This window comes from Canis lupus, chromosome 5 (genome assembly GCF_048164855.1).
Source record: "Canis lupus baileyi chromosome 5, mCanLup2.hap1, whole genome shotgun sequence".
In the NCBI taxonomy this organism is placed as follows: domain Eukaryota; kingdom Metazoa; phylum Chordata; class Mammalia; order Carnivora; family Canidae; genus Canis; species Canis lupus.
Window position 1 is genome coordinate 49603515 of NC_132842.1, and position 26582 is coordinate 49630096.

The 26582-nt window shown below is 43.6% G+C and overlaps 1 protein-coding gene and 2 long non-coding RNA genes across 6 annotated transcripts in view; 2 read left to right on the top strand and 1 right to left on the bottom strand.

Moving 5' to 3' along the window:
- IPO11 (importin 11) overlaps positions 1-7200 on the top strand; it is a 200910-nt gene extending 193710 nt beyond the window's left edge. The window contains exon 31 of one of the 2 annotated variants that reach the window (XR_012031275.1): positions 5781-5920. Coding sequence is in view for 1 of the 2 variants with exons in the window: in XM_072826605.1 (XP_072682706.1) it covers positions 5781-5945 (165 nt within the window). In the remaining variant the exon portion in view is untranslated. Of the gene's footprint in view, positions 1-5780 lie in introns of both variants that reach the window. The other variant, XM_072826605.1, reaches the window with a different exon arrangement.
- A 5513-nt stretch (positions 7201-12713) lies between these two features.
- On the bottom strand, positions 12714-23170 carry LOC140633693 (uncharacterized). 2 transcript variants are annotated; one of them, XR_012031281.1, is made up of 5 exons: positions 22997-23170; positions 22288-22381; positions 21089-21510; positions 18179-20292; positions 12714-17410 (listed from the first exon to the last, which is right to left on the bottom strand). It is a non-coding gene; the product is annotated as an uncharacterized lncRNA (long non-coding RNA). The 2 variants fall into 2 exon arrangements; XR_012031280.1 differs by lacking the exons at positions 12714-17410; positions 18179-20292 and having other exon boundaries at positions 20294-21510; positions 22997-23154.
- A 472-nt stretch (positions 23171-23642) lies between these two features.
- The window catches only part of LOC140633694 (uncharacterized), a 33191-nt gene continuing 30251 nt past the window's right edge, over positions 23643-26582 (top strand). Inside the window, exons 1-3 of one of the 2 annotated variants that reach the window (XR_012031283.1) lie at positions 23643-24609; positions 25008-25079; positions 25395-25511. This is a non-coding gene — a long non-coding RNA (uncharacterized lncRNA). The remainder of the gene's footprint in view (positions 24610-25007; positions 25080-25394; positions 25512-26582) is intronic. The other variant, XR_012031282.1, reaches the window with a different exon arrangement.

Consider the following 26582-nt stretch of genomic DNA (forward strand, 5'->3'; position numbering starts at 1 on the left):
TTGAAGACCACATGGTTAAATACATTGTTGTAGGCAAATTGTCTTTTAAGGTTTTGGTTTGTTGCCTAGTGTGTTATACATAATCTACCAGGCCTCGTGGAACGTGTGTCACTATTCTTAAAAAAAAATATTCTATGTTTTTCTAAGGAAACCTTTCCTCTTTGGCAAAATTCCAACAAAAATGACTTTACAGAAATTAATTCCTGAAAAATTATCGTGGGTATATGGAGGCTTATAAAGTGGACAGTGATACGATATGTAACCTAAGAAAAATAAAGGATTCAGCTTTATGAATTCCTGCTGGGTGGAATTGCTGAATGATGCAGTGAAATATTTTTTAGTTTTAAGGACTCAAAATCTCAAAAAACAAGAAATGTACATCCTGGTAAGTGGCACCATAGGAGCTAAAATCTTATACCAACTTTAAAGACTAACCACCTTGTGGGTCGAAGCAAATGTCAGAAGACTATAATTACCAACAGAGGAACCTGGTCAACAGTTTAACTAGAACCATTCTTTCTTCAAGTAATAATTTCAAAGTCAAGGGTTACCACACTACTTATTAAAATCCAGTGTATGGACTTTTGAAGTGAGTTGGGTTATTAGCTCTTAATTTATTTGGCATTGCCCTGGAGTCAGGATTTCTGGGTAATTATCTTCTAATAACAGAAACCTATTATAAGGTTTCTAATTTTGTCTTAACCATTTTAGTGAAAGTATTTCTTAAATGATCATCTACTTCCTTGGAGGATGAGAGTAGGGGTTAGGCATATGGAAGTAATGGAAAGAGAACAAAACCAGGAATTTGAAGTCTATGTTCTGGTTGTACTGACGTCATTAACTTGAGAAAAAAAATCTACCTTGAATGTCACTCAAAGCCTAGGAACCTCATTTTTTTTTTTCTCATTTCAAAAATGAACTTACCAGGCTTGCTGCTTAGTGTTCTGAAACTGAACACTTGCATAAGTTGAATGAAGTGTCTAGTGCTGGTTGTCACCACACCAAATGACCTCAGAGGGATGCACTTATTTAGCTTCTTTAAATAACTTACAAATTTGATTTATTGTCTCCCCTGCCAATTTTCCTTTTGTTGCCATATCTGTGAAACCTTTGCTAAGGCCAATGGCACGAAGCTTTTCCCCTTTTTTCTTCTTAGGAACCTTATGTTTAAGTCTCACTCATTTTGAATTGGTTTTTGTATGTGGTGAAGATAGGGATTTCCTTATTTTTCATTTGGATATCCAATTTTCTCAATCCTTTGGTCATTGTTTACTTTTGGTACCCTTGTGAAGTTCACTTGACTACGTAGTATTGTGGACTTTCTTTCCTATCAGTTACTCTGTATATCCTCCATAGTACCTGAAATCTTAGAGCAATTAGGTGAGAAAAAGAAATGAAAAGTGTGCAAATTGCAAAGGTAGAAGTAAAATTGTCCCTTTTTGCAGATGACATGATCTCATATATAGAAAACACTAAACACCTATTTTTTAAAACTCCTGGAGCTAATAAATTCAGTAAAGTTTCAGGATACAAAGTCAATATACAAAAATCAGTTGTATTTTATGTACTAAATGAACAATCTAAAAAAAAATTAAGAAAACAAATTCCACTTACGATAACATCAAGAAGAATAAAAGACTTCAGCATAAATTTAAGGAAGTGAAAGACTTGCACACTGAAAACTATAAAGCATTGATGAAAGAAATTAAAGAGAACACAAGCAAATAGATGTTTGTATTTATGGGTTGGAAGACTTAATATTAAGATGTCCATACTACCCAAGGCAGTCTTCAGATTCAGTGCAATCCTTCTCGAAATTCCAGTGGTGTTTCTTAGAAAAATAGATAAACACAATGCTAAAATTCATAGGAACCGTGAAAGATTTTGATTCGCCAAAACAATCTTGAAAAAGAACAGAGCTTGGGATGCATCACACTTTCTGATTTCAAAATCTATCCCAAAGCCATAGTAATTAAAACAGTATGGTACTGGCATAAAGATGGACACCCTTTCTATTTTGGAATGGTTTTGGGTTTACAGGAAAGTAGCAGAGACAGTACACAGCTCTCCTCATGTGCCAGTTTTCCCTCATGTCAGCATCTTATGTCACCAGGGCACATTTGTCAAAATTCAGAAACCAGCACTGGTGTATTACTGTTAACTAAGCTGCAGGCTTTCTTCAGCTATCACCACTTTTTCACTAATGCCCTTAGTTGTAGGATGCAATCCAGAGTAGCACACTTAGCATCTAGTCTGGGTCCATTTTCAATAGTTTTCTGTCCCTTCCCATTATTCCTAATATTTCTTGTTGTTAATGGAGTCTCAATACTACTGGCTTTGTTTTTTCTGTCCAAGGTTTTTTTTTTTTTTTTTTTTTTTAACTCTTCTCATTTGTGCATCTGAGCAAACCTGCACCTGAGCAAAGATAATCACACTTATTAGAAATGTGTGGAAAAGAAGAATAAACAGTTTCTGATTTTATAAGATTCTCTGGTGATTGATTTGTTTCAATTTGGGCCTGTAGGTACCAAACTGTTTTAGTCCTTTGCCTTCAGGAAATTAATTCCCTCATTCCTAGTGTTTTCTTGGTATTTGGGGTTGCCAGATTCCTGAGCCCTCTGGTTTGTGATGTGTTGATGTCCATGTCCCCCACTGAGAACATTCTGAAAACTAGCGTTACAACCAGAATATTGGCATTAATAAGAATCAAGATACAGAACGTTTCCATCACCACAAAGACCCCTTAGGTTGCTCTATTATAATTAAACCCACTTCCCTCCTGCCTCTGACACCTACTTTTGGTTATGAGTGATTTTTTAAAATTGAAACCTGTATATTTTTTTGGTATGATTAGATTCTGAATCTTATCAAACCTTCTGTTTTTAGCCACCTTCTTTTGACACTGCTCTGGCAGACATGGGTGTGCCACTTTGTTACTGCCGAGAGTGTGCAAAAGGCCAGGCTCCCCAAGCATCTCCACAGACTCGACTGGGGAATGGGTGGGTCACATCCTCTTAACAGCATGAGTGGTGGTGGGACCACAGTTCATTTAGTCTTGGTGTTTGGCCGAATGACATAGTCCAATTACTATCTCAGAGTTTTGTCTTGCCCATGTGGTGGTACCTTTACTGGGCCTTTGGGTAGAGAGTGGACTCTGTGTTGGAGTTTTTCCATCTGTGCTTGTTAGCACATCCAGGTTGCTGGCTTCTTCAGCCCCAAATTCATGATATCTAGGCGAGAAGAAAGCCAAGGTGCTCAGTATTGTGGGTTTCCTTCACTACTGGGTCCCTATGCTCTCTGCCTTCTCTTCACCTTTTAGAGTTTCCTGTGTATTTTATATATATGTATATATATGTGTGTATATATATATAAAACATATATATATGTTATGATATATATGCTATATATGTTTATATATATATGTTATATATATATAATGTTTTAGTTGTACTTAGCTGGAAGAATGAGTAAAATATTTTATTCTGTTATTTTGTAATTAGAAGTTGGCATCACATCTATCTTTGCAGTATAGTTTTCCCAACAGCAGAATTAAATCTAATTATAATTTGCTTACTACATTATAAGACTAATTATTTTCTCAGGAGTGTACCACCTGGTGACATGTAAGCATTCTGCATTTTTTCACATAAAATCAGATAATTGGGTTTATTATGTAATGTGGGCATTATTGCTCTAAAAATGATAGTTTTGAAAATACTGTTAGCGATTTCAGTGTCTTTTCATTCTAGCAATGGCACTTGCTAGAACATTCAGAAAAATTATATCTGGAGTTTTAGTTGATGGGCAGCATGGATTTTTCTCTAGAAAATCATTTAGCTAATCTATTTCATGTATTTCCTCAAAAGAAAGTATTAATACCTATGATCAATGAATATCTTATCACAAGCCAAAATAGACATTTATTTGCTGATGTGATATTTTCAGCTAAGAAAAACTTTTTTTTTTTAAAGATGTGCATTTGAAGATTCTTTGTTTTTTTTTCTTCCTTCTGCTTTCCACAGCTTTCCTTCCAGAAGAGACTAATGCTTTTGTAATCTTGCATGACTGACCAGTATACTTTAAAAAATATATTATACCGATAGTGTATGCCGTATGTGGTAGGGCTGTAGTATGGTGATACTTTTCCTCCTTATTAACCTGTTGAAAATTAAAAGGTGGATATTTGATAAGTTAACTGTTTGCAGTTTTTGTAGCAAATTGAAACAGCATTTAAACCACTCTTCTGAGCTTATTTCAGTAGTTGGAGTTACTTGTTCAAACACCAATTTCAAGGTCAGTTCTGTTTCCCTCATATTGTGCAGATGGTTTTAGTTACAGTAATTCATGATATTTCAACAAAGTACACATGCCCTTTAGCAAGAGATCTGTTTCATTGTAACTAAAATAATACCAAACATTACTGCATTTTGCCTAAGAGAGCAAATATTTTTAAAAGTTTATCTTCGGTTTTTGTGGTTTGTACAGTGGTGTCTTCAGGCTTGTGAAGGCAGGGCTTTGTGTTCACAGTTGTTCTTGGCGTCCGCCCTCCCGTCCACCTTCAGTGACGGTTTATCATGTAGCTGAGTTGGTCCCCTGAGGGGTTTAATTTCAAGTTCATGCCACCTTTGTCTCTGCCTCTCAAGTGCATTTTCCATTTGTGATCATTATTTTTAAATGTCTTTATATTCTCAAACAGATGGGATCCAACCAGTTCATCTACCTAAATTAAAATAACGTCAGTAAGGAAAGAGAAGAATTTCTATGCTGCTGTACTGGGCACACACACAAACTCATGTTCTTTACTTAAGCCTTACAGATGTTCACCTTTACTGATAATGAGAGAAATGTGCAACTTGAAGTAGGGTGTGTTAGTTTTCACCTCTTAAATTGTAAAGAATTTCATTAATGCTAATACCCATGTTAGAAACAGGCCACCATCTAAAACCTCTCATACCTTTTAAATTTGTACAAGAGAAAACAGTTTGATAATATGTATCAGGAGTCACAAAATTATCTGTGTCCTTTAGTAATTCTTCTAAAGTAGAGATGGGTGTAAGGAAATAATCTGAGATGTAGAGAAGGGCACTTGTGAGAGATTATTCGGCAATATTAGAATTGCATTTATACCATGATTATTTATTTCATCATGCCTATAACGAAAAGTCACGGCATAGATCTGGAATTCTTAAAATGTGTTGGAGCAGAATTTTGTAGAATTTTTGTGTTGGAGTAGAATTGTTGTGCAAGTTTAAAGAGCAGCACTAGGGGGGTCCCTGGGTGGCTCAGCGGTTCAGCACCTGTCTTTGGCCCAGGGCGTGACCCTGGGGTCCTGGGATCGAGTCCTGCGTTGGGCTCTCAGCATGGAGCCTGCTTCTCCCTCTTCCTGTGTCTTTGCCCCCCTCTCCCCGTGTGTGTGTGTGTGTGTCTATCATGAATAAATAAATAAATCTTAAAAAAAAATAAAGAGCAGCACTACTTGTGTATCTCTGTGTGTGCCACATGCACAGAAAAGACAAAGGAGGCTGAAGTGTTTTCTGTTGCAGGATTAGGAAGTGGAATATTGGGTTCCTTTTAATTTTTTTTCTTTTGGTTTCCACATATCCCAGTGGGATAGGAGAAGGACATATTTGTCTTGTTTTGTTTCGTCTTGAGGATCTCTTGTAAGAAGGGAGGCGGGCGCAGTGGTGGTGCCGCAGAGGAGATGACACAGCCGTGTAGTCACATGGGAGAGGGACTTGTTCTGCCTCTTTGACCCAGTGTGGCTCCTCTCTGTCCCACAGCTGGCCCTGAAGGACCCGGTGCACACAGTGTCCCTGCAGCAGTTTATCTACGAGAAGCTTAAGGCACAGCAGGAGCTCCTAGGAGAGCAAGGCTTCCAGTCCCTCATGGAGACCGTGGACACAGAGATCGTCACCCAGCTGCAGGAGTTTTTGCAGGGCTTCTGAGAGCATGTGAGCTACGGCTGCCTCCCCTTCCCGAAACGAGCCGAGGAACCCAGCCTGCCACCTCTGTGTGAGAGCCTGCTGAGGCGATGAAGAAATCCCTTGTGTATTACAAAGAAGTGAAGACCATGCGTTTTTACTACAAAATCGAGTGAATAAATGTAAATCCCGCACAACTAAAATCACAAACCTATTCCTCAAAAGAATTTAATTTTATATTTCAGAGGGGCCCTGTGTTGACTAGATATAGATTTGATGACACTAGCTGCTTAGTTTTCTGTTAAGAGAAGAACTGTTTGATTACCTTTTAATCATGTGCTCTTAACACTTGAGAAGATGAAGGTTAATGTCTGCGATATCTTTCTGCAACCAGAATTAGTATTAATTTGGCTGCTTTATCCCTTTTTTAAGCTAATGAAACTGCAAGTTTGAAAGATGACAAAGCCATTCAGGTGATGGAATTCACGAAGTCTGTATTACCAGGCAAAAAATTTATGAATAGTGACATATATTACTGAGGTTATCTTGCAAGGGAGTTGCTTTCATCCGACATAGAAAATGTGTTTTATCAAATGCTTTTATTTTCATTTTACTAATTTGATACAAACAATTAGTAAAGGGATTTTTTTTCTCGTTTTTATTTTCAATTATTACATTTAGTCTTTAAAAGCATATCGTAAGGCCTGCAGAAGGGAACCTGTGGTACTGCGGTATCAGGTGGGAGACCTCTGGTTGTGATTTGGTCCTGCTTCCTTTATGACTCTTGAGGCCAGGAGCCCTGTGAGCCCTGGGAAGACCCAGGCAGCCCGCAGACCCTCCTGTGCTGTGACGTGGCTATGCCAAGCCGTTCTGCACTTACCAATCTCAGGCTCCTCACTGTAGGGGGCATCAGGGCCGCAGTATTAGGGGTGCCCCTCGGAGGACCCAGCAGCAATCCCCAGGGTACCAACACTGATGTGACAAGTCTTCCTTCCTTATTCCTCCAACACGCAGTACCAAAAAAGGGGAAAAGGAGAACTTAAAGCCTTACTTTGTTTTACTCGCCATTTATTGTAAGGAACCTTTAAAGCATTTTTAAGGAAATACTCAAAAGCAAGGTTGGAAAATGTCTGATCTTTCTATAGAAAGTTGGGTACAGTATGTAACTGCAGGAAACCCACTGCCCCTTTGTAAGCTGTGGAACCCAAAATGTATGGAAATACTTGGTGTTTTCAGCAAGAGAAAGAAAATATGGTCCAAATTAAATTTTCCAAAGATACTCACCTTTGATTTGTCTGATTATTTTTCCTGCTTCACAAAAAATGAGTTTGTAAAAATTGACCCAAGGATTTTGAGACGTGTGCTTTCTCCCATATTCTGGGTGTGGGCTCTGTCCTAGTAGGTAGGTGGTGGTGTGTGTAGCAAATCCTAGCAATTATTCCTTTAGTTTCTCTTTTAAAGACTAGAAGCTGCTTCACTCTGTCATTTTTATTCAGTCCTCAAGATGGATCTAAGAAGAAGAAGGATTTCTTTCTGCTGACTTAATTATTTTCATTTAGGGCACTATTCCCAACGTTACCAGAAATTCTCAAATGTGCTCCAGTTTTTCAGTGATAGTAAAATAACTCATCTTTCCAGTTCCCGACAGATTTCATTATAGCGTTATAGCAGATATTACTAAAATAGCTACCTTGCAGAAACAGTAAAAAAACTTATCTCAGGAAGAGTTTGGTTCATTTTTTTATACTGAAATGTTTAAAATAGGCTTTAAGTAGGAACATGAAACAATATTCCTTAAGTAAGGAACATTAAGTAGATGTTTATTATAGCTCAGAAAGAAATCCTGTATCTTGACATCTTAAGTACTCAAGTAGACATAAAATACAAGTTCTGGTTTATAGAATTATTTTCATTAATGCAGCCTTATAGCCAACATATTAAGTTTTGGACAAATGATTAATTCCTCCAGGCCTCTGGTTGAACTTTGTCTCCTGGTAGGAGGTAATGATTATTTCTGTTCCATAAATACAGTGTTTCTATTTATCTTATGTTCCAGAGACTTCTCCCATTCCCCTAACAGAGGACCATGTGGCCAGCGATAACATTTTAAAGTTTTTATTGTAAAGTGGCTCCTTGTTTGTCTCCTGCCAGTCATTTTAGAGAAACCATATCATTACCTATTAAACACAAACGTTTATTGTTTGTTTCCTTTGGAAAATCTTCACCATAGATCTTTATTTTACCTATTCCTCTATTTGATGAGTATTTAAGTTCCGGGTTTGTACTATGTCTAAATTCTGGATTAGAATGGGGTACTTATATCTTATGAAATTTTATAATTCAGTGGGAACACGTATTGGCCAACATGTTACATTAAAAAATAGTGGTTCTGATGGAAACATGTTCTGGAGCAGGAGGAGTGCAGGGGAAGGAGATGATACAGAGAATGAGGCTGGCACTTGTAGAATCTGATATGTATTTAAAAATTACCCTGGAACAGCATAGTTTGGTGAAGCTGTGTAGAAGTCAGTGGCACTATGCTGGAACATGGATGCTCTGATTTCAGACTCAGAGCTGCTTGAAATTACTCTGACATACATAAGATAAGTGAGATTTTAGAAATGTTAGAGCTTGACAGCCTCATAGCTAATCCCTCCTTCCATTAATTAAAATATAAGGCTCACTTGTTAGGGGTAGTGGTCTTCTGCTCTACTTCTACAAACCTCATAAATCCCACATGAATAGAAATATTTTTAAAGATTTTATTTATTCATGAGACACACAGAGAGAGGCAGAGACACAGGCAGAGGGAGAAGCAGGCTCCATGCAGGGAGCCCGATGTAGGACTCCATCCCAGGACTCCAGGATCATGCCCTGGGCTGAAGGCAGACTCTAACTGCCAAGCCACCCAGGTGTCCCACAAATAGAAATTTAAAAGTTGTTGGAGAAGTGATAAAAGGAAGATGAGGTACATGTTATGAAAGAAAAAAACACTTTCTTCCTTCAACTTATAAAAAACATTTTAATCTACACAAGCATTGAGAGAATAGTATAGTGACCAACAGCCCTTTATCTGGATTCACCAAATTGTTTAACACCTATTCTCTATACTTCTGTAGACACACATACAAACAAGTATATACACACACACTTTTGCTGAATCATATGAAAATTAAGTTCTAGACATTGCAGCCCCACACACTCCAGAATATCACTAAAAATGGTGTTTCTCTATGTATCCACCAATATGTTAGAAGGTTCATGCAATAATACATACATTCATATTCTAATTCTGATTCCCTCAAAGATGTCTTTTAATGCTGCACATTAGTTTTATGGTCCAGAAGCCATTGAATGTTTATTCATTGCATTTGGCTGTTAAATGTTTAAATCTAGAATAGTCCTTTTTTTCCTGTCATTGGGTTTTTTGAAGAACCCTGAACAGTCAGCTAGTAGAATGTCATTTGGGGTCCAAAGTTTTAATTGTTGCCTCTTAATTCGATCAGGTTAACATTTGGCAATGAGACTCCATGGATAGTGTGGCATACCTGCGCTGGCATCACATCCAGAGGCCGTGTAATACCTGGTTGTCTCTCTGGTCCCGGTGTAATGGTTAAAGTGGTGACAGCCAGGCATCTCCATTATAAGGATGAGTTTTCAAAGAGAACCTCAGAGTCCCAGAAATTTCCAGTGGTAGTTTCTTTTGTTCTGTTTTGTTTTTACCCTAGAATTCTTAACCATTACTAGCTTGCCTTTTTATTCGCAAAAAGTGAATTTTATTATTTTTTTTTTTTAGTGAATTTTATTTTAACCCAGAAAGGTTTTTGTGGCTGAGCTGTGGAAAAGGTATATTGAGTCTGGTGTGGGCTTCATCAACTTTTTTAAGTTCTGAAAATCCATTAGTGCTATGGCACACCTCTTAGCCTCTTTTTTTTTTCTTTCTCCTTTCCGTCCCCCACTCCCTCATGTTTTTGAGAGGTGTGTAGATCTTAATACCAGTAGGTCTAAACTCACACCACTGAAAATGAAGAAACAAAGGGAGGCACTGTCTTCCTTTTTCTCATTGGGTTTGTAAGCTGTTGGCTAAGAGGCAAGAATACCTTTTATTCTTTTTATGTATTTATTTTTACTTTAAAATGCTTTATCATGTTTGGGCTGGACTTAAAAACAGAAACATGTCAGACTTTAGAGAGTTTTCATTTAGTGTGGTTTAGGATGAGAAGCAGTAGTACATCGTCGGCTGGCAAGGCGGGGAGAGAAAAGAAAATTGTTTGCTGAAATGTGAAGCTTTGATCTTGGTACCTCCATAGGACCATGACATAGAGACAGCAGTTTAAAATACCTTTCTCTCCTCAAGAAGAAATGCATTTTGTCCCAGTCACATCCAAATTACACAGAACCGGATGTCCTGTGAAGTGGTGTACACACCAAGCCATCTAGCCGTGGAAACTCAAACTTTTCCCACAGCTCCTGCTGTTGCCTGAGTAGAGCTTTAGAGCCCTTGTGTGAAAACCCTAATACCCTGAAAAGGCTGTAGCTTTTATTCTGAATTTCTCCATGTTTAGTTCTGGGCAGCTACATTCCTGGCCTGAGGGACTTCTTAGGGTCTGAAGTTTTATTTGGCTAAGACTCAAAACAGAGGCATCGACCACATTTTCTCTTGAATTCTTTCTTACTCTAACACACAGAATCTCCAATTACATAAAGGTCTTAACAAGCAAGAGTTGCTCCTTGTTCCAGCTAATGGCTGCATCCAACTCATTTGGGCCATTGGAATTTATTTAGTCAAGTGTGCTTTGAAGAACTGTCTAATCCAGGGAGGAATATATCGATGTCTGGTCATCCGGCCCTTTCTTCCTTCAAAATGAAGTATTGATTTTCATGCCACTTTAATTTCCCAATAGGGCAAAAATGGAATGGAAGTAACTGCTGGAACAGGTAGAGGAGTCCAGTGAGGCTTAGCACATTTATATCCGTCTGGTCCTGGGCACATGGTTTGAATTTTGGAAATTGGCCTTGTGAATAGAAGTCTGCCAGTTGGGGATTTTTATTGCCAGGGGTTAGAGCTGGGATGGCTGGAGGTGAGACTGTGAATAGATCTTCAAGTGTGCAGATGTTCAACATTTCTCAGTAGCTTTAACCTGAAGCAAGATCAGTGTCTCATTTCAGAAGGGGCAGGTCATTTCCCCAGTGCTCTCTAGGCTAGCCCCAGAGGCTCCCCCCGCCCCGCCTTTCTTTCTTTCTTTCTTTCTTTCTTTCTTTCTTTCTTTCTTTCTTTCTTTCTTTCTTTCTTTCTTTCTTTCTTTCTTTTTTTTTTTAACTGATCTCTGCAATTTTATCAGTAATCTAGAAAAGCAAAACTTTTTGATCAACAGGGAAATTGTGGCTCATAACCGTGTACACCGACCTCACGGATGTATTGGCAGCCAGCCAGGGAAGGAAAGTCTATTGACAGATCTGGAGCTAATCACAAACTAAGCAAGAGCTCTATTTAGGAAATGAAGGCAGCTTGGTTTATTTCTCTTTTGGATTGAAAGGCACATATCTTGGCCTGTGTCTAGCAGTGAAATCAATAGCTGAAATGGCCTTTTCCTTCCAGCCTAGTGTGTTCTTTACTCATGGCACAGTGCACTGAGAAATGGGGAAGCAGGTGAGCAATATTTTAAGTTCCCTATTTGTGCTCACTTCAGCAGCACATAAACTAAGTACCCTGTCTGATAATTCTAGTAATTCTAACATCTCTGTATTATACTTGCTAGATAAGCCTGCTAAAGGCAACTCAATATGGAAATAAGAAAGCCCAAGCTTACTGAAGTAATAGATTAGGGAATTATTTTATTCTATTATTATTTTTAAAATAAATTTTGATTTATTATTATTTATTTATTTTTAAAGATTTTATTTATTCATGAGAGACACACACACAGAGAGAGAGAGAGAGAGAGAGAGGGAGAGGGGCAGAGGGAGAAGCAGATTCCATGCAGGGAGCTGGACGTGGGACTCGATCCCAGGTCTCCAGAATCAGGCCCCAGGCTGAAGGTGGCGCTAAACCGCTGAGCCACCAGGGCTGCCCTATTTTTTTTTTTTTTTTAAGATTTTTATTTATTTATTCATGAGAGACACACAGAGAGAGGCAGAGACACAGACAGAGGGAGAAGCAGGCTCCATGCAGGGAGCCCGACATGGGACTCGATCCCCGGTCTCCAGGATCCTAGGAGAAGGCAGCACTAAACTGCTGAGCCACCCGGGCTACCCAAGAATTCTTTTAACAGGCTGTTTATACCTTACAAAAACTCCTCCTTGCAGATATCACTCCTTGTAAATAGATTTAAAGAAAAGTTGACTATTTACTTATTTTGGGGGGTGGGGCATAGAATTTAGAGCAGGAAGGGAATCAGAAAAGACTGTCTTAGTCTTCCTATGTCACACATGAAGAAATGACCCAGAAGGTGACACATACAGCATTGGATTCCTGGTGCCTCCTCAAATGTATTATAGTTTCAATTATACTTTTTTTTTTAAATTAGTGGTTGCCTATGTTTACACTGTACATATTTAAATTAATCTAAGTCTACCTTCAAATAAATTATTCTTTCTGTGTAGTATGTGTAGTGTAGATAACTTAGAGTATTCCCAGTGCCTCCTCCCATATCTCACTTATCCATATGCTATCTTCACTAATATATTGTTACCTTATAGAACAATTAAGAATTTTAAAAACTCAATTTACCTTCATTTGTTTCTGCTTCAACCCCCATCCTCTCTTCATGTAGGTACAATTTCTGACCTACATAATTTTCCTTTTTTTTTTTTTTTTTTTTTTTTTTTGCAGGCTAAGTGCTCAGGTGATAAATTCAGTTTTTGCTTTTCTGGGAAATATCCTTCAATTCTGAGGGGTATCTTGCTGCATATAGAATTCTAAGTTAGTGGGTTTTTTTCTTCCAGGGCTTTATATATTTCACTTCATTCATCCATGGTTTCTGAAGAGAAGTCCACTGTTACTCTCTTTTATTAATTTTTTAAAAAATTGTTTATAATTTAAATTCAATTAATTAACATATATTATTAGTTTCAGAGGTAGAGGTCAGTGATTCATCAGTCTTATATAACACCCAGTGCTCAGTACTTCATGTGCCCTCCATAATGCCCATCACCCAGTTACCCTATCTCCCCACCCGCCTCCTCTCCAGCAACCCTTAGTTTGCTTCCTATGATTAAAAAAGTCTCTTATGGTTTGTTTCCCTCTGATGGCTTCCCATTCAGTTATCCCTCTCCTCTATGATCCTCTGTTTTGTTTCTTAAATTCCACATGTGAGTGACATCATATGATAACTGCCTTTCTCTGATGGACTTATTTTGCTTAGCATAATACCCTCTAATTCCGTCTATGTCATTGCAAATGGCAAGATTACATTTTTTTGATGGCTGAGTAATATTCCATCACATGTATATACTTCTTTATCCACTCATCTGTCCATGGTCATCTGGGGTCTTCCCTTAGTTCCGCTATTGTGGACATCGCTGCTATAAACATTGGGGTTCAGGTGCCCCTTCAGATCACTACATTTATATCTTTGGGGTACATACTCAGTAGTGCAGTTGCTGGGTGGCAGGGTAGCTCTATTTTAACTTTTTGAAGAACTTCCATACTATTTTCCAGAATGGCTGCACCAGCTCGCATTTCTGCCAACATTGTACAAGAGTTCCCCTTTCTCCACATCCTCACCAACGTGTGTCATTTCCTGAGTTTTTAATTTAGCCATCCTGACTGGCATGAGGGGGTATCTCATTGTGATTTTGATTTGTATTTCCCTGATGCTGAGTGATGTTGAGCGTTTTTTCATGTGTCTGTTGGCCATTTGTATGTCTTCTTTGGCAAAATGTCTGTTCATGTCTTTTGCCCATTTTTGATTGGGTTTTTTTGCGTGTTGAATTTAATAAGTTCTTTATAGATTTTGGATACTAGCCCTTTATCTGGTAAGACATTTGTGAGTATCTTCTCCCATTCTGTCAGTTGTCTTTTGGTTTTGTTGACTGCTGCCTTTTCTGGGCAAAAGCTTTTTATCTTTTTAAAAAAATATTTTATTTATTTATAACAGGCTACAAGCAGGGGAAGTGGGAGTGGCAGGCAGAGGGAGAGAGGGAGAAGCAGACTCTCCCAATGTGGGGCTCGATCCCAGGACCCTGGGATCATGACCTGAGCCAAAGGCAGACACTTAACTGACTGAGCCACTCAGGTGCTCCAAAAGCTTTTTTTCTTGATAAAGTCCTAAAAGTTCATTTTTGCCTGTTTCTATTGCTTTTGGAGACACATCCAGTAAGAAGTTGCTATGGCCTAGGTCACAGAGGTTTCTGTGGGGTTTTGATGGATTCCTTCCTCACATTTAGATCTTTCATCCATTTTGAGTCTATTTTTGTGTATGGTGTAGTTTCATTCTTCTGCATGTGGCGGTCCAATTTTTCCAACACCATTTGTTGAAGAGACTGTCTTTTTTACTTTGGATATTCTTTCCAGCTTTGTCAAAAATTAGTTGACCACAGAGTTGAATGAGGGTCCATTTCTGGGTTCTCCATTCTGTTCCATTGAGCTCTGTCTCTGTTTTGTGCCAGTGCCATACTGTCTTGATGATCACAGCTTTGTGACAGAGCTTGAAACCCTTTGTTATCCTTATTCCTCTCTCTGTCTTTGATTTCATTCAAGATATTTCTTTTTTTTTTGTTTTTGTTTTTGTTTTTTTGCAGGTTGAACATGATATGCCTGGTGTCTCTTTTGTTTTATATTTGTTCAATGTTTTTCGTTTCTAGCATTTATTTTGATTCTCTCTTAGAATTTCCTTTGGTCTACTTATATTACCTATTTGGTTTTTTGTCTAGTTTTTCCTTTAGGCCCCTTGACATATTAATGATTGTCATTTCATGTTCCGTATCTGATAATTCTGTGTCATATGAGTCTCATTTTGATACTTAAGATCTTCTCTAATTTCTTGTTTGATCACAGAATTTGATCTGAGTTTTGTTTGCTTTTTAATATGTCTTGTAATTTTTTTGTTGTTGTTGAAAGCTGGATATACTATACCGGGTAATAGGAACTGAAACAAATAATGTTCAGTATGAGCATATGTTGATCTAGTTAAGATTTAGGCTGTGATTAATGTTTGGTGTAGCTATTGGTGTCAGAGGTCTCAAGTTCTGGGATTCTTACTTTGTTTCCCTTCTTTGGGCTTCCCTAAGTACTCCTCCATACTGAAAGCCTGCTTCTTACAGCTCTTTCCACAATCCACCATTACACCAGAGCCCTATTGGTGTAGTTCTAAAGTGTGTGTGGAAAGAGAGTATTCTTTGATTTTAGGATTAAACCTCAAGCCTCTCAGTGAGCTTGAGTTTCTGGCCTATGACACTTCTCATGTGTTTCTTCTTGGATAGATTTTCCATCCCTCCAAGATGAGACAAGAAAGGGCTGGAGTGAGAGGAAAGCCATTCTCTCACAACTTGAGGACAAAGCATCCGTGAAGTGTTTCCCCTGGGGGAAAACTGTGTTTTCTCTGTGCCTGTGTTGTGAAGGCTCTAGGTGAGTTTCACAAGCATTACCGCCCCCTCCACTTGCCAGAGCCATGAGGAAATCTTTCTCTGATCTTTACCATAAAAAGGTGGTGGACTTCCTGGAGGTATTGCCCGCCAAAGCAAGAGGACTTCTAGACTGTGGCCCCCAGTAGTGATCCTGCCAGTCTCTGGCTCCAGCACTACTTATGCAGACAGTTGGTCCTGTGCTCAGTCTCTGATGAGTCCAGAAAAAGTCACCGATTTTCAGTTTGTCTAGTGTTTTACTGTAAGGACCAGAATGACAACTTATAGGTCTTTTATGTGGTGGAGCTGGAGCAGTTGGTCGGTCTAGTGTTTTCTCCGTACGGTCTTCTGTTATATAAATAACCTAAAGGATGAACGTTAGGACCAGCAGAATTTCTCAAAAGAGTAGCAATTTGGTCCCTGAAATAATTCAGAAATAGCAGTTGAAGAACCGAGGATACACCAGAGAAGCCTTTTGAGCAAATGACACACTCAGTTGCTTTTTAATAACATTTTTCCTCATTATAAAAGCCATGTGCGTTCCTGGTAAACAGTTGAAAATATAATGAATTATATGGAAGGAAATATAAATTGTCCATGATCTTCCTAGAGATAATTGACATTTTTGCTGTATTTTCTTTTATTTTTCTTCACTATGTATAGATAGAAATACTTGCCCCCTAAACTGGGATCATTCTAGTGTCCTTTTGCTAGTCTATTGCTCTTTTAATTATGAAGTATTCTATTTAAACATTTTCTCATCATTTAAATATTTTAAAATATGTATTTAGTGTCTGCATAAAAAATTTGCTCTAAGGTTGTTCTCTGAACATGGTTCTGTGGTGAACATCCTTGTTCAAAAACTCTTGTGTACATGTCTTAAAATTGCTAGGAACAGAATTACTAGGTGAAGAACTATTGATGTATGCCGATTGCTTTTGGATGGAAAAGGTTTTCTTACCTGCATTTAGCACCAGGGAGATGCTATCTCTGATCCCGCCTCTGGCAGTGTTAGCCCAGAATAGTTTATGACATTTGAGTGTGACATTATGAGAACTAGAGTACATAAGAAAGAAGATGAGCTTTATAATCAGATAGCTTGGGTGAGTCTCTGATTATCTCCAACTTAAGTAATTTTCCTGAGCTTCTTAATTTTTCTCATTTGAAAAATGGGAATAATTGCTTCCTTTCCAGGTGGTGGTGAAAATTAAATGTTCGTTCAACTTTCATTGAACAAATTATTGAGTGCCTGCATATGACATATGCTGGGTGTTAAGGATACAATGATAGAAGTGCCTAAGACTATTTTTGTTTTGAATTTCCATCTACTGGGAAAGACACCTATCAAGCCTGCAAATAAATGTAAAACTGGAGCTGTGGCCTTGAGCTCCAAGAGCATCTGAAAGGCAGGTCTGACCTCAGGAATTATAGAAGGCTAGGACTCTGTGGAGGTGATGATGGCAGGGAGATGAGAAGAATGAGAAGGTGACAGTGCACGGAGTGTAGGATGATGGACAGTGAGTGTTCTTGTAGGAAAAGCAACGTAGGTGATAGTGGCTTGAATTAAAGTGGTATTGAAATAAATTTCTAGGCCCAAGATGGAGCCCCTTCGAACCAGGGAGCTATGCTTCCTGCCTTCCACCCCATTTTGCAGTTCTCTGGACTTGGGAATGGAGACTGCCCACTTCTTGAACTTTCATGCTTTGTGTTAAATAAAGTTTGTCACTTCACTTGTCTTCTTTAATAATTTTTAACAGTGGTAATATTCAAAATACAAGTGAGTAATCAGAGACATATTTAGGAGGAGATATAACTTGGAATCGATGAACACAGAGTGAGACGAGGCTCTGTGGTGTGTGACTCTCGCCAGTGATACTCAACAGCTCAGCTGCAGCCACAGAGGTGGGTTTGGACAGATGCTGTTGCTGAAAGTCAGAAGATGCACAGATTTAGGGCCACATGATGGGCCATGGATTTTAAGATGTGTAAAAAGGAAGTGCACGTAGGGGGAAGCCAAGGAGGGGTGAAGAGGACTAGAGATCCCAGTGCGGTTACAACTAGTGGCAGGAGAGGTTGAGAAGCAGCTTGGAAGGGATGGCAGGTGCAGGTGGAGAGAGACATGCTGAGGGTACTGCTCCCGACGGAGGTGCACTTCCAGGGATGACAAGGCTCCCGCAGGGGTACTGGGGGAGAGAGCTCTTGATTATATTAATTATTCCTCTCCACCTATCCTCTGCAGGAGGTCACAACTCCAAGGAAAATGTTTTTTGTTTTCATTTTCATTTTACAAAAGGGAGGAGAAATAGCCTGGAAAAATATGTCTGTCCAGCCCCTGGCACAGTGCTTGCGGTGTAGGCGGTGCTCTACAAGGAAGTGGGTCCTGGCTGACCACCGCCACCCCTGCCGCCCTGTCTCCTGGGCCCAGGCTCTGTAAAGATCTTGTAGGGCTTAGAGATGCCTGTTCATTTCAGGAGGAAGTCCTACAAGACCTGTCCATTTTGTAACGGATAGTGTTCTGGCAAGATTTCTCTAGGGGCTTTAGGTAACATCCTATAATCCAAATCATCCTCTGGAACCCCATCTCTAGGGTTTACACACATATATATATATATATATATATATATATATATATATATATATATACACACACATATATATAGGGATTAAGCAAATATATATGTATATTCGCCCACCTTTTCTGAAATCCATCCATCCTATAAAGTGAAAAGAAGAAGTTGTAACATCCTGAGAGATTCTATTTATCAGTTTACGAGGGCTGTCGTGGCCAAGCCCCCAAAGCCAGGTGACTTCAAACAGGAATTATGGTCCCACCGTTCTGGAGGCTGGGGATTCAGAGTTGAGATGTTGGCAGGTAGGAATCCTTCCTTGCCTCGTCTGCCACTGGTGTTCTCGGCACCGCTCAGTGTCCCTTGGGTTGTGGATGCGTCCCTCTAATCTCTGCCTCTGTTGCCACGTGGGCACCCGCTGTGCCTGTTTCCTCTTACCAGGAAACCAGTCATCCTACAGATGACATCTTTGATGACCCCAATTTCAAATAAGGCCATATTTTCAGGTTCTGGGGGTTAGAGCTTCAGTTCTATTTTTTTTAATTTTTTTGGGGGGGCAGGGGTGCCATCTGCAGCAGATGGGCTTGAAAGAACCACATTATATTTTTCTCTGTTCAGGGGCGCCTGGCTGGTTCAGTCGGTTGCGCATCTGAGTCTTGGTTTTGGCTCAGGTTATGATCTCAGGGTCGTGAGATTGAGCCCTGAGCTGGGCTCTGTGTTCAGTGTGGAGTCTGCTGGCGATTCTCTTCCTCTGCCCCTCCCCACCCCCTTCTCAAATAAATACATAAATAACTAAGTTCTGAATGCACTCACCAAGTGTGGAATGAACTTTGGCTGGCTGTAAGGGCTAGCTCTGTCGCCAGGAGCGCCTGGCTGCTGTGGCGGTAGGGAGTCTTGATGAGTGATCACAGCCCCCCACCCCAGGAGTCATCAAGCTCTCTGCAGAAGAGTTCAACGTTCAAAACTCATTTACTAAATCTGCTTCAAAATGCTTGCTTGGAAGTATGAGTAATTCATTGCCAGATCGTAAAGATATCCCTTGGTTTCCATCTTGTTTCTTTTAGTTGGGTTAAATAACGAGTGGGAACTGCAGTTAGACATTTGTGCTTTCTCCCAAGGCATCGCCGTTGTGCGGAAGGACTGGGTTTCATGGAGTCTAAGGAGAATGCGAAATGAATTGTGATAAACAAAATCCGCCTCAGCCTTGTTTTAGTTCAATCTAAAATGATAATGGAATTCAGGCTGCCTATAGCCGCAGCTGACCTAGACTCCATCCTTGATTTGGGCTCCAGGAGACTCAACCACAATCCTCAGTCTGGCTGCTGTTTTGAGTTGTGTCCTGGGAGGAGCATGCACTCTGGAATCGGAAGTGGATTTGATTCCAGGTTCCAGACCTTAGTTTTCCTACCTCGGTAGGTAGAATGATGGCCCCCAAAGATGTCTGCGCCTCAATCCCTAGAAACTGTGAACATGTTAATTTACATAGTAAAAGAGATTTTGCAGATTTGATGAAGGTACAGACCTTGAGATATTGGGTGAGCCGTGCATTATTCAGATGGGCCCAGTCTAATTCCATGAGTCCTTAAAAGCAGAGGTGCTTTCCCTGGCTATGGTTGGAGAGGTAATAAAGGCAAAGGGTCAGAGATGTTGGTTTTGAAGGTGGAGAAAAGGACCCTGCACCAAGGAATGTCGGCAGCCTCTGGAAGCTGCTAAGGAACGAAAACAGATTCCATCCCAGAGCCCCTCAAGAGGGAATAGATGTATCATGGAGTCCCCTAGAGCCAAGGCCTTGATTTTAGGACTTCTGACTTCTAGAACCATAAGATAAAAAGGAGTCATGTTTAAGCCACAAAGTTTATGATCTTCTGTAAAGCAGCAGCGGGAAACCAGGACACCCACCACCTGACTCTGCGACTCTCTGAGGCTTGGTTTTCTCATCTATAAACAATAATATGATATTGCTCATCTCGTGCAGTTGATGTGTGGCTTTGTCGAGATGATGTATCATCACATGCACTGTTTTCACTTCATGACTTCGTTTTGAGTCCAGTCCTGAGGGCTCTGACGATTCTCTCTCTTGTAGCTCATCTCCAGTTTGGGCCCAGCTGCCATCAGGTGACCGGCTGCCTTGTGTGTGGTGGTCTGTGCCCGCTGCTCACTGTGATGCGTGGCCCAGCAGCAGTGGCTTCATCTGGGAGCTTGTTAACATTACTGAATCTCAAGCCTCACAGAGTCAGAATCTGTATTTTTTAAAAGATTTTATTTATTTCAGAGAGAGAAAGAGCGAGAACATGCAAACATGAACGGGGTGGGGGTGGGGAGGCAGAGAGAGAAGCAGATTCCCTCCTGAGCAGAGACCCTGATGCAGGACTCAATCCCAGGACCCCAGGGCCATGACCTGAGCTGAAGGCAGACACTTAACTGACTGAGCCACCCAGGTGACCCAGAATCTGTATTTTTCTAACAAGATTCCTAGGTGATTCATATACACGTTCAAGTTTGAGGGACACCAGGCTGGTGGTTCTCAAACATCCTAGGTGCTAACAGAACAGATGCATGGGCCCAGAATTTATGGGGGTGAGACTTCATCATCTGTATTTTTAAATACGTTTCCAGTTCTTTCTAATGCACAGAGAGTCATCACTACTGGAATGACTCCTTGGAAATGCACGGTAATCTGTGAGACTCAAATCAGAGCTGTAACATTTTCAATTAATACCTTTTTTCTCTGAGGCAAACAACCATGCTATGTAAGTATTACTAAGCACTACGTTTTAGAAAGATCTGTAAAGGAGGAAACATCAAAGAACAGTGGAGACACTTTCTCCCGGTGCCGACTCCTCTTCTGGCCCCATCATGTGCACCTAACTAGACACCTTCCGTAAGACTCCTCCAGCTTTGCTTCAATCAGAAGCAGTGCTTCTAGATAACTCTGTGACTGTGGAAGCTAGGCATTCAAAGCTCTTGGCTACTTTGTCTTTAGCAAGAGAGGCCTAAACACTTCTTACTCTTGTCTCAGAAGGCAAGCAAGAGTACCTGCAGAGCTGTCTCCATCCTCGGGGTCCCTCACCCCTTCCTTCGTAGACAGAAGCAGGAGGAGGAGGCTCGGCGGCTCCGGGAGGGCAGCCTGGCCACGCTTCCGGGAGGCTATGCCCCAGAGCTCAGAGTTGCTTCCCAAGAGCCAACACCAGCATGGCTTCCCTCGGACACCTCCAGGGTGGAGGATCCAGAGAGAGTACCAGAATCAGACCCTTATCCAGGAGCGCCAAGTCCTGAGAGCTGGACGACGGCTGTCGACTAGAGCCAGAGTCTAGAACGAGGAGCTGAGTGCAGACCAGGACAGGAGGGAGGCGGGTGAGGAAGGCAGTGACGAAGGCCCTGTGGAGTCGCCAGGTACAGCTTTGGAGAGTCTGAGTTTCCACCATGAAAAGCAGACTGAGCCGGGACCTAGGCCCAAACTGGGGGGCATCCAGAGAGAACTCACTGTGGGAGCCAGAGAGGGCTTGGCAACCCCCGGCTCCCCACATGAGCTACTGACCACCACTCCTTCCAGGACTTCATGGCCCTGGCAGTGGTCTTCGGGATCCCCCAGCTGCAGCTCCCTGACCCACAGCCCACAACTATGCCCGGGCAGGCATCTTTGGTAGTGTCTGGTCCTGCAGGCCCCTGCGGGCCATTCTGGGGTTTCCACCTCAGTGAACTGGAACCCTGTGACGGCCTTTTTATTATCAGAAACTACCATTTCCTATTGTTCTTAGGGGAAAAAATTGCAAGACTTCCTCCTACAGTTCTTTCAGTCCTGAAATATATATGTGACCCCTATTCTTTCGTTAAGGTTGCTGTTTCCCCTCAATGAACTCCCTAAAATGACATTTAAGGAGCCCCATGTGGTTTCTTCGAGAACAGAGGATCTGGTTTTACCACAGAGCCGGCAGGTGCTGGACCGTTGACAGAGTTCTCTTCCCCGCCCGTGGCCTGCTGTGGCCACAGCCCCTGCGGCTGAGCGCTCGGGGCAGCTCTCCTCCTCCTCCCTTTCCTCCCCCCGTCCCTCCCTTCCACTGCCCCTCCCCTGTCTTCTCAGTCAGATTGCGCACGTCACCTCCTGCACAACTTGCAGTGATTCCAACCCAGGGGCGCACCTGACCCTGGTGGGAGAGGCGGGGGTAAGGGTGAGGGTGGGGGGGGGGGGTAGCCTTGGGCCAACACGTCAGGGCCGTCGTCACCCTAGAACCCACCTTCAGAGACGGTGCTTTGTGGGAGCGCAAGTGTCTGGTCCTCTCTCAAGTTGTGCTTCTCGCTGTACAATAATGTGCTGACTTTCTCTTTTTGCTGAAAAAAAAAAAAAATCATATAAAAGTCAGGCTCTCTAAAGTTCCCGAGTCACTCACTAGGCGGTCCCATCGCTCCGAGAACACCTTTCTTCGCTCCGGACCCATGATTACAGCCCGGCAGATAACACCAACGAAAATGATTATGAGGGCGGTGCCTCTTCAACTGGATTCTCCCAAGATCCTAGGAGTGGAGTTTCCTCCATTTTCTAGAACTCGGGCTTACAAAGGCCACGTCATCCGCTCTGGGTCTCAGGGCTGACGACCAGGCGGCCGCGCATCTGGCCGAGCTCTTCAGCCGTCCCCCTGCAGACCGTCCCACCCTCGCCCCGTGGCCCTCCTCCGCCGTCCCGCGGCCTTCCTCCCTCCACCATGAGGCCTTCCTCCCTGTCACGGGGCCTTCCTCCCTCCACCATGAGGCCTTCCTCCCTGTCACGGGGCCTTCCTCCCTCCACCATGAGGCCTTCCTCCCTGTCACGGGGCCTTCCTCCCTCCACCATGAGGCCTTCCTCCCTGTCACGGGGCCTTCCTCCCTCCATCGCGAGGCCTTCCTCCCCCAGTCACGGGGCCCTCCCCCAAGTGCGCGGCCGGTACGGGGCGCCCTCCCCACACGCACGCGCAGTCGCTCTGGCTCGAAGGCCGAGCGCGATGACGGGGCGTGTGGAGGCCGCTAAGACCCTCCGGGGCCCTCCCCTGGCTGCTCCCGGCCGAGGGGAGGCGCTTCGCGGGGGCCCGAGCCGTCCTTCTGGGCGCGGCCCCTCCCCTCGGGTGCGGCCCAGCGCCTCCCTGCGGCCTCGGGACGCCGGGGAGCGGGGAGGGGGAGGAGGGAGGGGGAGGGGCCCCCGCCCCGCGGCCCCGCCCCGCGGCTCCCTGGGCCCGCACGGAGTCCTGCTCGGGAGCCTGCAGCCCCGCGGCCGCCCGGTCGGCGTCACGTGGGCAGGTGACCTGCCCGGGCTGCGGGAGGCGGAGGCCCCCCCGACGCACGAGCCCCTGGCGGGCAGTGGCCTTCCTTCTGAAGCCAGGAAGGTCTGGTCTGTGCCCGCCAAAAAGCAGACCGAGAGATTAAAAAATAATAATAAAAAATTAAAAAATTTAAAAAAAAAAAAGAGAGAAAGAAAGAAAACCCCCGCCAAGCCAGACTCCAGCAAGGCCGGACGAGTGGGGCCGCGCCCTCCTTGACGGTGGAATCCTCGCGTGCGCGCTCCGGGTTGGCTTCCCTGCTGCGCTGTGACCCCGTCTGCCGAGGCGCCGCACAGGAGCCGAGCTCGAGGTCGCGCTGCCGGCCAGGCTGAGCCCTGGAGCCGGGCTGCCCGCCCCGGCGTCCGCGCGGAGCAGGGAACCCGAGGTCCGCAGGCAGCCGACCCGCAGGGGAAACCATTAGGGAAACCAGGCAGGACGGCATCAGGAACGGCTGGAACCAGGCCCCAACGCCCCTTCCCCGGCGTCCTGCGGGGGCCACGACGCCGTAGAGATGCCTTCCCCGTGGCCCCACTTGAGACCGAGGAGAAGTGTGCCCCCCGCTCTTCATGACCCTTCGGGTCTCTGAGATCAGACACCCCCACCCCCACCCCCCAGAGGACCCGGTGGGGCGCAAGAGAAGATGAAACCACGGGGCAGTTCAGAGAAGCTGCTGGAACTTGTGGCCGGGCCGCAGGTCCCCTTGTGCTGCGGCCTCTGCTGGAAGAAGTGGGGCTCCCCGGACAGCAGAGGCCGAGGGCCTGCGGGGGACAGGCTTTCCCACCGCCCACCAAGGGCAGGGCCGGGTGAAGTGTCCCGGGAGGCTCCAGTCATTCTGGAGGCATGGCCTTCTGCCGGAGGCTGGGCGAGGCCAGGGCAAGCTTGAACCCACTGGTCGTGGAAGTGACGCTCAGCTTCCGTCAGCAGCCACTGCTGCCCAGCAAGGACCTTCTGGGGATGTCAGGGAGACCCGCGGAGGCAGGTGGTGACTAGAGTCTGACCACAGGGAGCTCTCAACTGGACGGTCGGCCAGAGCAGAAGCACCTGAAATTTGAGTATCTACCCACGAGGGGGACAACATCTTCAAAGAGTCGTAACTTAAAAAAACAAAACAAAGCAAAACAAAAAAACCATTGGGGTTTGAGTTTACTGGATTGGGACAAATTTCATTTCCCCACTGCCGTGTGGGAGCAGGACTCCCTTTCTGAGGAAGGACCGTACAGCTCTACGGCAAGAACGAGTTTCATGTGGGTCCATGGAAGGTCTGAGAAGGTCAGTTTATATGCACCACCCATGCACTCGCACGTTTGTCTTCACAGCCCCGGGATGGAGGGCCGTGTGAGGGGAGGGAAGAGGAGCGGGAGTAGCTTCCTTCTGGAAGTTTGAGGCAGGATTCTGCTGGGGACTGCTGCTATGGGACATTTTCACAAGGGGAGACCATCAAAACACACGCACAAAGTGTGGCTAAGGAGGAGGATTAAGCTGTGAACAAGGATTGAAGGGGCTGATGCTGGGGACTGGTGTTTTAGAAAGGTTGGTCACGGACAGCTGGTGACAGCTGGTGACATTTAAGGAGATATCTGCTTCAAATCATATTTGAAAAGGGTAATGAAACGGGGGTGAATTTTTTTTTGTTTGCATTATGGACTGAATGCTTGTGTTCTCCCCAGATCTGTGTGTTGAAGTCCCTCCCGCCCCCTGTGCCACCAGGTGATGATCTTTGGAAGTGGAGCCTTTGAGAGGTAACTAGGTTTAGACGAGGTTCAAGGTGGGGGCCCCCCATGATGGAATAGGTGCTCTTAGAAGAAAAGAGACACCAGAGCTCTTTCTTGTTCATTTTTGTGAGGACACAAGAAGGCAGTTGTCTACAGGCCAGGGTGAGGGCTCTCACGGGGGTCAAATCTTCTGGCATCTTGACCCGGGACTTCCCGGCCTTCAGGCTGTGACATCTGTTCCTCAGCCACCTCGTCAGGGGTGCTTTGTTATAACAGGCCACACTCACTAATATAGTTTGATTTTCGTCTTGCTGAGTTAATGTCCACTCTTACTCATTTCAGAACTTCTGGAGATGAGCTTGAGAAGTCCCCCCTACAGGACTGGAATGGCAGCTCTCTAACTTCGGGAGGCACGCAGTAGCAGTAGTGTGAACCAGAGAGGCAGTCATAGGAGGAAAGGTGAGTCTAGGATGTTCTCCTACCCTTAGTTGGCATACAGGTGCGGCTCAGGGGACCAACCCAGTGATAGTTCCAAACCAAACTTAGGAAATTACTAATATCTACGCCAGGACGACAGACACGAGCCACGGCTGTCAGGGCTAATGGAATGTTGGGTATTTTATTTTAGTCCCTGGGTCAGTGATCAATGAGGGAGATCCAGCCCTGGCTCTTCCCTCACGAGTGCTCCTGGGGCACAGTTATCCCTGTTTCCTGCTTGGGCAGCTGGCTGGTGGTAGGACCTGTGTTAAGGGGCAGACCCGGTCTTTCCTTCCTCGGCCTCATCCCGAGATGCCACGTAATAGAGCAGTGATTTGGAGGGTAGTTATCTTGCCAATGTTCCTTGTAGGCCTCCTTCTCTGAGGGGAGTCACAGTTGAGGGTGGAAGAGGTTTGGGCAGGATCCTGACACTCCTCGACCCCGTGCTCTTGCTTCATCTTGATCCCAATCGGAGCAGCCGAGTGTAGCAGTTCACAATGAAAGCTCGGGCACCCAACTGCTTGGGTTGGAAGTACGGCTGTCACCTTCTAGTCATGCAACACTGGGCAAGTTACTGAACCTCCCTGTGCCTCTGTTGCCTAAATGTATTTTAGAACAATATCTTTCTTCTTAGGATGCAGGAGGGTTAAATGAGGTAACTGTGGACAGGACGTAGGCAGTGCCTGACATATATGAGCTCCATGAATGTTGGGTCTTACTGTCGTGATTACCAAAATTATGTTTTAACAGCCAAATCTCCAACAGATCACTGTCCTACTTTGTAGATAAGGAATCTGAGTTCGAGCGTGGGGTATTGTGGCCAGAGGACATGGAAATGTTTGAGCAGGTCATGGAGTAGGGGCCAGGGAGATGGGTAAACAGGGAGAAGTAGGGGAAGCCAGGTGGGAAGGAGCCCGTCTGTGGAGTCAGGAGGACACTTGATGTGGTCTGGGGACAACAGAGAGACCAGTGCCACTGGAGATGGTGGACTGAGCTGGAGGACAGGACAGTGGGCAAGAGGGGCTCCTACGGTGAAGATTATGGGACAGAAAG